The sequence below is a fragment of the Anser brachyrhynchus genome (assembly GCF_964034855.1).
Source record: "Anser brachyrhynchus genome assembly, chromosome: 4".
Lineage (NCBI taxonomy): Eukaryota > Metazoa > Chordata > Aves > Anseriformes > Anatidae > Anser > Anser brachyrhynchus.
In genome coordinates this window covers 29,938,378-29,951,942 of record NC_137698.1, presented here as the reverse complement: position 1 = coordinate 29,951,942, position 13,565 = coordinate 29,938,378, and the positions used below count along the sequence as shown (strand labels likewise).

The window sequence follows — 13,565 nt, the reverse complement described above, 5'->3', positions numbered from 1 at the left end:
CAAAACAAAACAACAACAAAAAAAAACAAACCACAAGCCCCAAAAGAATGTTGACACTCCTGTGCTGAAAGCCTTTCTTTATCACTGAAAACCAAATATAACTTATCTTTCTTTTCAAATGACACTTGCCTGAAAAACTGAAGACTATACTATGAAATGTAATCTAATATAAAGGAAAAAAAAAAGTGTAATATGGTAGGAACACTAGGCAGAAACCAAACAGCAAAAATAATTACATTTTGCCTTTTTGATATGCCTTGTAAACATAAATATTTTAAGACTTTAAATAATATCTTCATGATCAGAAAGTATTTTAAAATATGCTGGATTTATAGCTATGATTTGCCAAATGCATTCTCATATACCTTTGACAATGCAACAGAATAAAACCTGTCCTTGTGTAAACCCCCCTTTAACCTCGCAGTACATTGACACCACTTATAATGCATTGATACCAGTAGAAATGGGAGAAAGAAAAAAAAAAAAGGAGAGAGATAGTAAGAGGAAAGAAGCCACGAATAGATTGGCTATAGTATTTGATTTCTATAATGGCAACCAAACTTCAATTTTTACTTCATCCCAATAAGGCTACTACTGACCATGTGAATTATATTGTGACTCTCAGGCTCTCCTGAGGCAATTGTACTGCTCCAGACTCTAGTACGTATCTTAGCATTGCCTTTACTACAAGGTCTTCTGCAAACTATATGAGTTAATTAATCTCTGTAGCATAGCATCATTTTCTCTCTTTTAGCCAATTAATTATTTTGACTAAGCAGAGTATCTCCAATAATGTCTCAGAGGCTGAGAAACAGACAGTACTACCTACATAGCAGACAGGAATAGAGAAGTTCCAGACCACAGCCTCCAATCTTTGCTAAGCATGGTCTTGTGTCTTCCACAATTAGAGCAATTTCTCTACCTGAAAGTTTACCGAATAACAGCCCTCCACCTTCTGTAGCCAACCTAACCCCCTGACCTTTCCTGTCAAAATGGTTAAATTCCATTATGATAAAATACTATTCTATACCTTCATTTTCAAGTGAAAAGTACTTCAATTCAGAAATTTTCCAAAGAACTACATTTCCTCAGCTACTTAACTTTTGTAAGAGGTATTTTTTCATATTGATTCTGTCCCTGCCAACTGACTATTTACAGGAACAATAACTAAACAAACTGTTGTTAAATGTAAATGAGCTTTTTTCCAGATACTGTTTGCTCTCAAACTAATGGCATCTTTTTTCCAAAAATATAATGAAAGAAACTTAGACATCAAATTAGACATCAACTCAAAAATTAGAAATACCTGTACAACTTTCTGAGACTGTACATCAACGATAAGTACTCTGTTGAGTGTGGGCTGAGTCACGTAAATGAACTTGTCTTTTACATTAACAGCAGTTGCCCATACACACCGCTGAACAGGATCTCCATCAGCTTTGGGACAAACTTCATCCTATATTTCAAAAGAAACAGAGAAAGTGCAAGAATCAGAACAGCTAACAATGCAATAGATAAAGAAAAATTAGAAAAATAACAATATTTTTTCTTCCCCTTTTTTTAACTGTAAAATACAAATCTCAGAAAATTTAGGGAAGGAAAAAGGATAAATCGACATTAGGACATATATTGAGGCTAGCCAAACTGCATGTTGTAAGCACCATGCTACTCAAAAGCATTCTAAGTGTAAAACATACTTCAATACATTCAGGCAGCATTAGCATTGCTGTCCTCAAAGAAAGGATGTGCGTTTTCTACACACGTCCTGAGAAAGAAACCCATTTGAAACAATACATGTAGAAAAGTAAGCAAGAGACCTTTTTAAAAATAACAAACAAATAAAACACACACAAATATATCTCATTACTGTACAGTAGCTTGCAACTCCCCCTTCTGCATCATCACAGTATCTTGCGAAGAAATGCAGTTATAGACAGGGCTTACACCTGAGGATACACCAGTAAGGCAGTTTCAAGATGCAGAAATATGAAATCAGAAAGATGACTGTGTAGCTGGAGAGCAAGAGAAGAGGAGGAGCTGTGGTTCAAGTTGCCACATGTTATAGGGACAAAGCACCAGTAATTAGAGGGATTTGCTTTTCTGGTCATGTGGAGTACTGATACATTGCTTCAGAAGTTTGCTCTTGCTCTAAGACGTTCCAGAGGCCTATCACACAAGTGTTAAACCCCATATAAATCAATTGCTTCAAATTATCATTCCTTATCCCTCTGTCCTTCTTTCCCTGCAAAAGGATGAAATTAAAACAAAAACAAAATTCCTGTTGACTTCAGTGAAATCATACTTCATATTCCATAATTACTAACTCTCACAGTTTATGTTCACTGTTCATGTTTACAAATATATTACTGTTCATCATATATATATAGGTATTTATATCTCTGTTTCTATTTATTTTTAGTAAAGTCTTGTATTTATCAAAATTTAAAAAATATTTGGACAAATACATTACCATATTTAGAAATTCTCTTAATGAAATAGCATGATTTATTCCTATAACAGACATCAACTCTATGTAAAAACAAAGAGCTGAAAAATATTCTTCATGGAGAGGTACAACACGTGTCGAGGGTTTTTTCTTGTTGTTTTCCTGACCTATTCTTCTTTTCCCTCTTTATTTTTCTTCTCATTGCAAGGGAAATTTTCAACAAATTAAAATTATTATTTATTTTTAGCATTTATCTGCACTTCCTCCTAGTTTAAAATGCTCTGTCTCACGCATCATAACTGGTCACTGTGAAAATAATTATGATATGTCAGCAGATGATGACTTCGGTGTAGAATGAACAGAAAGAGTTGAAGAGATCTTTAAAAATAATTCTGTTTTTAAGCTTTAGACTCCTTTTATATGAAGGGGAAAAATACTGTGACAGAACAATACATCATAGAATCACAGAACATCCTGAGTTGGAAGGGACCCACAAGGATCATAGAATGGTTTAGGTTGGAAGGGACCTTAAAGATCATCTAATTCCAACCCCATTGCCAAGGGCAGTGACACTTCCCACTGGATCAGGTTACTCAAAGACCCATCCAACCTGGCTTTAAACACTTCTGGGGATGAGGCATACACAACTTCTCTGGATCATGGAGTCCAACTCCTGGTTCCACACAGGACCACCCAAAAAAACAGACCATGTGTCTGAGAGCATCTTCCAAACACTTCTTGAACTTCAACAGGCTTGCTGTTGTGACCGCTTCCGTGGGGAGCCTGTCCTTGTCCCCAACCACCCTCTTAGTGAAGAACCTTTTCCTCACACCCAGCCTGACCCTCCCCTGTCCCAGCTCCATGCTGTTCCCTCAGGTCCTGTCGCTGTCCCCAGAGAGCAGAGCTCAGCGCCTGCCCCTTGGCTCCCCTCGTGAGGGAGCTGCAGGCCGCCATGAGGCCTCCCCTCAGTCTGCTCTGCTCTGGGCTGAACAAACCAAGGGACTTCAGCCGCTCTTCAGACATTCTCCCCTCTAGAATCTCTCTGTCTTCTCAGCCCTCCTTTGGATGCTCTCAGATACTTTTATGTCCTTCTTATACTGTGGTGCCCAAAACTGCATAGAGTGCTTGAGGTGAAGCTGCACCAGTGCAGAGAAGAGAGGGACAATCACTTCTCTTGACTGGCTAGCAATGCTGTGCTTGATGCATCCCAGGGTACGGCTGGCCCTTTTGGCTGCCAGGGCACACTGCTGACTCATATTCAATGTGCCATCAACCAAAACCCCCAGATCCGTTTCTGCGGGGCTCCTCTCCATCCTCTCATCCCTAATTCTGCACATGTATATCCACAATTGTCCCTTTCCAGGTGCAGAATCCATCAGAGCCTGTTATAACCACATTTACTATAACCCTTTGAGCTTGACCCATCTGCCAATTGTTCAGCCATTGTACTATATATTTGTCTAGCTGTGTGGTGGACATTTTGTCCAGAAAGATACTGTGAGAAATGTTATTGAAAGCTTTGCTAAAATCCAAAACGATTACATCAGCTGGCTTCCTTTGGTCAACTAGGTGGCTAGCCTTGTCATGAAAGTTGTTTGAACGGGACATTTCCCTTGTGAAAAGGGACTTTTCCCTATGTTGGCTGTGACCAATGACTGCATATCCAGTACTAAACAATGTTTTCAAGAAGTAGATGATGCATTTCAATGCTAACTTTTCTGTTTCATCAACATTCTTTGCCTGCTGTGCCTCTGTACATTAGAGAAAATACACTCAATCTTTATATGTCAAAATAAGAAATAAATCAATTTTGAGCTCTAACTGAAGGAGTTTCTTTACAGAAGATCAATAGCCCCTGCTTGTTCCTATGTGGTTCTTAAACCTCAACAAAGGGAAGGTTTTTCAGAAATCACATTCATAAGGAAAAGTTACTAAACTCAGGTTCCATGGGATGGCACATAATCAGGACCTTCAGCAGATCTTAGACATATAAAGAGTAAGATTTATCTTACACTGCTAAAAAAGCCATGCACTCTCTAGAGAGGTTTAAAATCTGTTTTTAAAGAATGATAAGCGTAGTGACAAAGCAAACTTTTTTTCTTAAACATGGCTAAAAGCTTTTCATTGCATAAAGTGAAGTGTCAACATAAACAAGTATGTTTCTAATATTATGTGCAATCATCAGATCTACTGTCATTTGCCTTCCGTGCAACTGTCACTTCAATTGGAAGGTTTTCACTGATCTCAAATTGTGCTTTATATTTATTCTAAATATGCCTTGTCTTAGTTCCATGCTTTATCTAAACAGATAACTACATTTAGACTGTTCTACACACTCCTGTTGTGTCCTCAGCGAACAATTACTTCAAGTAATGCATCCTTAAATGTTTATATCTTTAAATGTGTATCCTGTGTCCTTTTCAGTCCTTTCAGTCATCTCTCTTAGAAACTCACCATAGTTTTCTTCATTTTTTGGTGCTGTGATTCTACAAAGGCACATTCAACATACCATGTAAAAATAGCACCAACTCCCGCTGAAGGAGTTCAGGTTTCTCTCACATGGCATCACGTAGATTAGTGTAAATGATTAATCATACCTCCCACTGTGGAGGTATACCAGAACAGAGCTATTTTCCTGACTCTGAGTTTAAAACACTGATTGAAATGTATTTCCAAATATTCTCTCAATGTAAAAGATACATACCTAAACTACATATATATATGTATATAGATGTATGCGTACACATATTTTATTTGAATTATAAACTACAGGGCATGATTCTTAATATATGGATAATTCATAAAACTCAATCCTTATTTTCCACTTCAAATACAACAAGAAGAAAGCACAATACTTTCTTAGATCAAAAGTAAAAAATAGAAAGAGAAAGTAAAATATAAATTTACACATACAAATTCAATTCACTCATTTTAGAATATTGCTTTTGTTATAAATTCCTGTAACACAATGCAAACTCTCACTTTGCTCCAAAACTTTAAAAAAAAAAAAAAGTGTTTCTCCAAAGCAACAGTAAAAAATATGCACCCAAATTCTCATATCCAAAATAGACTTTTTCCCAGCACCAACGGGTTTATGCAGTTGTTTCCCTTCTTATTCAAGCCCACACTTATCTACAAGCTCCAGAAATACCTTCAATCAATGGAACCAAAATCTTACTTTTTAAAAGTTAACAGTTATCTGATTAGACAGTTCAGATTTCCTTTACATTCGAAGCAATAATTCTAAGTCTCTATATTAATTTCCCCAGAGGTTGGGTAATTGGTTAAAATAATTTCTCCTTAAAATATAAGAATAAAACCACCATTTTCTTCTTCTAATTAAAATATGAGCAATTTACTTTCTCCTAATTCATTCTCTGAAAAAGCTAACATCTGATAGAATATTAACTTATTCCATTGCTTTTTTCCCAGATTTTTAATCAAAAAGTGCCTCACCCTACATCATGTCAGCAAATGGAGGAAAATAAGTACTTACAGAAAGTTTTTCAAACTAGACTGGGGCAAAATTCTCAGGAGAAAACACGTGGTTACAGATTTGTGCGTGTAAACTCCTTGTTTATAAATTTAGACTTGTGCAAGAGTCCTCAGTGTTTTAACAATAATTTGAGTAAATCTCTTTAAGCAGTATAAGGAAAACTCCACCTATGCTTTAATCAGCTAATAGTAAGATGACATCAAGCATTTACAGGAGTGTATGTGTCCAGGTTTGAATTTATATATCACCTATTCCATCTTACAACAGGAAGTTGTATATGATGAACATACTTGTTATTCAATAGTGAAAATCACTGTGGACCTTTTTCATTTTTTTTCCTCAACAATTTTGCACTTACTATACTTCCTGTGTCACAAGAGTGTAAATATGTAAACAAAAGAAATTTCTGTGGACTAACTACCGTGTCTCAAGTTCACATCCTGTGGAAACTTTGCTCTGGCGCATAGTCACATTTTGAAAATTATTATGAAATTAAGCATTCTGTTCCCACCTTTAGCACACATTCAACTCATTCAACTTCAATTATTAGAAGTCTCAGTTTATTCAAACACACATCTATTTTATTCTGAAATATGGCCATGACGTGTTAGTTCTTGTAGTAAAGAGGGAATCAGAATTATGTTGAACCCAGAATGATTTTTCTATCAATCTCGACAAAGACATTTTTTAATTGCCTTACCCCCCCCCCCCCAATTATTTTAATTGGAGGGTAAAATAAAAACACTGTTGCATAAGAATTAGAATTCAAGGTCTTTGGATAATATTAATTTGCAGAATATGAATACAGGTTGCATATTAGCAAGGAATATGCCCCAAACACTTCAGAATGAGAAGACATTTAACTGCTGAGAAGCACTACTTGCAGCATGGATAAGGATCTATTTGACAACAGTTTAAACAGAATTGTCAATATTAGCCCAATAAAAGTCAACTTTCATTTGGTACTTACTTAGAATATTCCAGTAATTCAAATGATTGTGAGAAGGAGTGGAGGAAGCTCTTTATAACTTCCTGTGAACCAAGATGATCCAGTAAAGCACTACATCTTTTCATTCACTTTAAACACAATAAAAGTCTAATTGATTCCCTTGTTAGGCACACACTAAAGTGCTTCACTGTATTGACACTCAGTTGCATAAGAGGCAATTAAATATTTAGATAAGAGTTCTCAAGTATATCGTTACTGAGAAATTGTATTTACCTTTAGCAAAATTAGCATAGCTAAATAAGCACGTGTAAATACTGCACCACTCATTCACAACACAATGCAATGCCATGTAGAAACACCAGAGTTCATTCTTTTACAAAAGCTCAGATACAGGTAATTCTATTTTGCTGACAAGTAAACAGGAAAGCCAGAGAGGAACATTGCAGTATCATGTGTATTTCACTTCTAGTACCTAAACTGCACTGCAGAATTTAGAAATGTTTCTACACTTTAACAAATATTTGACAATGAAACAGGTCTACTGGGGTTTTACTAATCATTTGAACAGCTAATTGAGAAAAGTGTAAAGAAATGGAAGAGTTTTAAGCAAGCACGAAATGATTTCCTATAGGTATATATTAAGAGCTAAGTGACACAGATTCTCTTAGCAATAGCCACCATAGATTTGAAAGGCTATATAAAGCAACCTAAAAATATGCAATACAGCAATATCTCTGATTAGCAGTTATATGACAGTTGAAGAGAATTAATAGCAAACAATTTACAACACTAGCTCTTACATTAAACAATCACATACTGAGCTAGGTAAAAATTTGACCCTGGGATAGAACTAAGCCATTTTGTTATCATTATTTAGAGAAAACGATTTTTCCAAAGAGGAAGATAAGACATTCTGCAAAGGAGGCAACAGTTATCTAAAGCTCCACGAGTTTTTTGTTTTATTTTGTTTTGTTTTCAATTATGTACTATTATATGTATTACTGTTAGTAATAGTATTAGCAGTATATGCAAGAAATTCTTTTAAATTCACATTTCATCTTTTTTTTCCTTCTTGCAAGAATAAAGATTTATTAATTTCTATTATAAGTGAAGAAAGAAGTTTTTGGTGTTAGAAAACAGAAATATTGTTGAATTTAATGGGCAAAATGACATGCATGCAAGTACAAAGCTTAATTTCTGGCTATATATTTTACCACAGCTACCCACAAACCAGAGATACCCGAAGAAGCACAAGTCTATATCTACTTAAAAATGAAAGCTGTCAAGTAGTCTGCTTTCCTGGTTTCTTTTTTAGGGATGGTTGGGGGGGTTATTTATTATGCTAATTTATGTTTGAAGGCAACAAAAAGGAATTAAGTCTGACTTATCCATCCTGATTATTACCACATTTCAATAAAAATACACTTAAAATCTAGCCTGCACTTTAGACCGATAAAATTTTAACAGACTTCTTAAATAATCAGCTTTTGAATTAAACAGCCATAAAAAAGCTCTTTGGCTTATTTTTGGCTGTGTCAACATAATTTCACTTAAGCTGCACAAATCAAGGTATGATTAGCTGTTCAAAGCATAATTATTCACACTAAAATAAATCTTGCTGTTGAGTACAGCAGCCTTTGACATCAATAATGTAAATTGAAGAGGCAAATTCCAATGAGACAGTTCTGCTGTTACTTTGTGCTGTTCTGCTGTGCTTAAGGTATTAGGGAAAAAACAAACTGTACGGCTCATGGGTTATTACACATGGGTTCTCATTTCAAGGTCACTCATTCAAATCCAAATAATGAGAAAAAGCTATTATTTTTGAAAGCTAATAGATCATATAGAACAAGTCAATGTAGTGACTAGTACCAAGTGTTCCTGTGAGAACATGCATCATGTCAGCTAGCGATTTGATTAGCAGTAAAGGAAAAACAACGGAAGAACAAATGGAAGTGGAGAATGCACTACTGTTTTTTGTAGTGATACACGTAAAAGCTACTTCATAAATGCACAGGATTTGGTGAAAGCAGCTATAAATCCATTGACAATAATGTTATTGAAACTATTTATACGAACTGTAAGTTGGAGTCAAAGCATTGATCATCTCTACTAATTTAGTGGAGCTCTAAGGTTGTTTATCAGGATAAGGATTTGCCTCATGACAACTGACAGTTTAATACAGACAAACAAAATCCATGGTAGAATGATATAAACAAATATCCAGTGGAGAAAAACAAACCGTTAAAATGATTAATTCAGATACTATATTTAATAAAGAGAGTGTTAATCCTTGAGTAATAGAGATGCACCTAACTGCATAAAAAAAAAAAAGCAGGTAATAAAAAGGAAAAAAAAAAGAGAAGATACAGAACTGTTAAAGGAAAGGAATGGGAGAAAAAAGAGGGAGAGAAGGACAAAAAGGAAGAGTAAGAAAAGCAGAGGAGATAAATTCAATCTACAACTAAGACTGAAAGTTTGAATTTGATCAAAGACAAGACAACAAATTTTGAGTATACAATTATAAGTTATACATTAACTGAGAAGGCATATCTGAATTTATCAAGCTGATAACACTACACTAGCATTTCTTAATTAAAACTATAATTGAGAAAATACTGTAAATAAATTAAAAACAAAAAAACAACTTGCCTGAAAACCGAGGAGTTTTTCACTAGGCTTAATATGCCTCTGAAATTCACATTCCACTGGTTGTATTACTTTGATTCCATCTTCATAAAAAACATAAAACATGTTCCCAATTCCCAGACCTTAGGGAAAAAAAAACACATTGAAATGTACAAATTTAAATAATCACAAGAAAGAAAATCCTCGTATTGAAGTAAAACCCTCATCATATTACTCGTATAAGATCAGTTTGTTAATGTGTATTATACTAATACAACCAATCCTATGGGATCTTCTGTTGTAAAACTAAAACAAAGCTCTTATTCAGAATTTCACAGTTTTCTCCATTGGTAAGACATTGTCTTTATGAATATAGATCTAGAAATATAATCTATAGTTTGACAGCTGCAGTAATGAAAGTCTTCTCATGAAATAATTTACACTGAAATAAAATGAATATATATTCTTCGTGTATTCTTATTTTTCTTTTCCTGAGGGATGGAAGAGTTAAAATAATTTCTGTATCGCATTGAAAGAGAAGTTCAAAGTCTTTGTTATAAATCCTTGCTATATGTGACAGTTCTTTTAGTCCAAAAAGGAAATATTTTCTCTTAAATTTTATTGGAAAGCCAGAGCTGGACAGAAATTCAGTCCAAACTTGAAATGACACAAATATTCATAGAACTATTCAATCCTCTGGCAATGTTGCTGAATGAGAGGCATGACATAATGTTTTGTGGAGAAGGTGGGAACCAGGTCATGCTTATGACCATTAATAAGAACATCTTTCCAAGTTTGCTATGCACTACTTAAGACAGTTGTTGATTTGCTATGATGAATGACTAGTTATCTTCGTAGAATTTTATGAAGAGGAAAATCACCTTACTTATAAAATTATTATAATAAACTCTAACAAATAAACTGTGGGCTACAATGATAAAAAAAGTAGATGTCTCCTGTGTACAGAACCTAAGCTTGCACTTGACATAACAACATTTGGCGTATGATCACAGGAATAAAACCCAGGAAATATAAACTTGAGCCTGAACTCTGCTTATTCTAAATTCCGAAGGAATTTAGTGAACATTAGGGCGGAAAAAAGTGTGGGTTTGTGCACATATGTACCTATGTACATAGGTGTTTGTATGTATGTAAATACATACAAATTCACAGTCTACATTAGGAATGACACAGGTAATAAGGTCATTTAAAAGGCTGTAAGATGCATAAGGCTGCAAGGCAATGCCCAGAAACAGCAAGTTAATTTATCTTTGAGAAATCTCCTAGAATCATTCCTGCTTCTGGTCAATTTGTCCTAAAAAGAAGGAAAGAACAGTCTCCATGCAGGGTTTTCCTAGCTTTCTATCACATATATCTATTAATAGGATATCAAGGGCATAGGGAATATTTTGCAATATGTTCAAACTAGCTAATGGGATACTTTTGTACGCCTTTGCAGGTAAAGCAAATAGCCTGTATAAGATAACATGCCAAGTTCTTTCCTTAGAAAGTGCCTGACATTGTGTCCTGTAAGAACTGCTGGAACTTGTAGACAAGTCTGAAGTTAAGCTGCCCCTTCTAGTGATCATCACAGATAGCTGAGCAACTAACTTACTGTATCTTAGTGAAAAATAAATATGTATATCTGGTTGGGACGAAACAAGGTCTTCCCTTCTCCCTGGACCCACTGCCCTAAAGTGTATTATAGTTATTATCAGAATAAGTAATACCAGAATGTGAGGAAGTAAATCAGCCGATAGTCTGAAGCGATACAGTCATTTAATAAATTGACTCCTAACATGTCCCCCTCAGTTGCCAATATTCCAAAGCAGGCTTGCTAATTTACAGATAATATTTGTGCATAGCAGCACAACACAAAGTTTTATGACTGTATTCCTGGTGTCCAGATAGTAATGTTCACCAAAATGTTCTTCAAAGTCAGTGAAGGAGACACAGTAAGAAATGCCCTTTCTCCTGAGTCAGAGCAGCCAGTTCACATAAGGAACCTTACCTGTGGATCCAGTGACATAATCCCCATGCTTATGACCCCAAATCTCTTCCTTTGAGCATTCATCTACAAGTATCTACATAAATATCTAATCACTTAGGCAAGCCCCTTCTTTACAAATACAGGAGCTGTTCCTCTAAGGACATCTGATGTAATTTTGCAGCCCTCTCTCCTCTCCCTGCCTCCCCCAACATAAAACAGTACTTTTATAATACAGTTTCTCTGCCAGAAGCAACAACAACAACTTTAAATATATTCACTGCATTTAGACAAATGTGATTCTATGTTTAAAACTGGCTAACACCATTTTGGAAAAATGAAATGATGGTGGGTTTGGGTTTGTTTCCCAAATGTACAGTGATATATTTATGCTTGTGTATACATTATATTATTGTATTACATTCTAAAGTACCTTCAAAATCTTTTCTTACACACTCTTTTCCAGTTTTGTTCAAGATAAAACACAAGGGAATACTTTGATGGACACCTTCCCAATAAGCAGAGAGCTTACCACACATTTGAAAACTTTGAGATAAGCATCTGTTTATCAGTTTAACTTTTAACAGTGACGTTGTATGAAACTCTGAACACATCATTTATACTCTGCAAGGCCAACAGGGCAGGAGGATCATAGTTGAACTCTACTGTAATCAGGCAAATGATTGTTTATACCAGCTGAGGAACTGATAAAATAGGAATATATATATATAAATGTATATATAAAACCAACAGCCTAGTTCATATTTGTAAACGCATTGATAAATGCCAGTCTAGTATGTAATTAGGCAAATGAAATACAAATTTTTGAATTCTTAAATTAAATTAAAATATTCATTTAAGAAACACCTAGAAATATCATTTGCAGCATGAATTCACAGCAAAACCTGAGCCATGTATAATATTACCAATATTCCAAAGAATATACTTGAAACATTTCCTATTCCTGAAATATATAAATTCCTAAATTAAAACTTTAACTTAGGATCCAGATACTTAGAGCAAAGAGATGAGAGCTCACAACAACACTTATTTTCTGTGATATTTTGATATTTCTCCATGATGACACTTTTTCTGCAGTATGATTTATGAAAAGATTATCTTGTATGTATATGAAAATACCTATTTTCCCTAGTAAAAGATACTTTCCATGCTATTAACATCTGATACTGTCTGTATTTATATTTATTCTTCAGTCTATCACAAAGCAAATCACAAACCTCCATTCCCTACCCCAACATTCAAAAACCCCTCCTGAGTATGTAAAGAAGAAAACATTTTGTCTTGCTGAGAAACAGGAAACTCTATTTTAACTAAACTGTTTAAGATTATAATTTTCACAAGTAAGAATGATTCAGACAAGATCAACAGCATATAAGCTGATTGGTGGGAAGCTTTATCATGTCAGCAAACAAAGGCGTGCATTTTAAGTCTGAGTTTCTTGTTCTATTCCTTTGAGTAACTGTCTAAAATTTTTGATCAGGTTATTTTCTCCTCCTTCTCCAAATGAAAAAACAGTTCATAAAGGCACCCACGTTTAAAGGATTATTTTCCACTACATTTTTTCTTTAAACCAAATCCCTCAAATATTGCACTGTATTGTACTGTAACTGTAGACTATGAGAAAATAACAAAACAAACAAGGAACAATAGATGAGCATTTCATTATAATATACAAAAATATGAAGAAAACATTTATATTAGTACCTTGCTCTCGCCACAATATATTTGCAACTGCAGCATGTAAGAGAGAAAGAATAGAAAAAATAAATGAACAAGAAAAAAACAGCATAAAAGATATAACAATTCGGACATAATTAGGACGATTTAACCTCTGATTCACTAAAATACATGTACAGGTAATTCAATGGAAACAGTGAATTAACAATAAGATTAAATAAAGTTTCCTATGTCATGTGATAAAGTTGTGATTTACCAACATAGCTATTGGGGTTAAAGTAAACCCCACCACGACCAAGTTATCTCCATTAGCCTTTAATCAATAGTTACGTTTCATAAACATATATGTATATGTGTTATT

General features: G+C 34.6%; 1 protein-coding gene across 14 annotated transcripts in view; it reads right to left on the bottom strand.

The window, feature by feature from the left end:
• Positions 1-13,565, bottom strand: part of FSTL5 (follistatin like 5) — a 413,457-nt gene that overhangs the window by 29,398 nt on the left and 370,494 nt on the right. For 11 of the 14 annotated variants that reach the window (XM_080590013.1, XM_080590014.1, XM_080590003.1 and 8 more), the window contains 3 exons: positions 13,232-13,258; positions 9,544-9,662; positions 1,307-1,456 (listed from right to left, as the gene is read on the bottom strand). In XM_080590013.1, coding sequence (XP_080446139.1) covers positions 1,307-1,456; positions 9,544-9,662; positions 13,232-13,258 — 296 coding nt within the window. The remainder of the gene's footprint in view (positions 1-1,306; positions 1,457-9,543; positions 9,663-13,231; positions 13,259-13,565) is intronic. The other 3 variants (XM_080590009.1, XM_080590005.1, XM_080590007.1) reach the window with 1 other exon arrangement.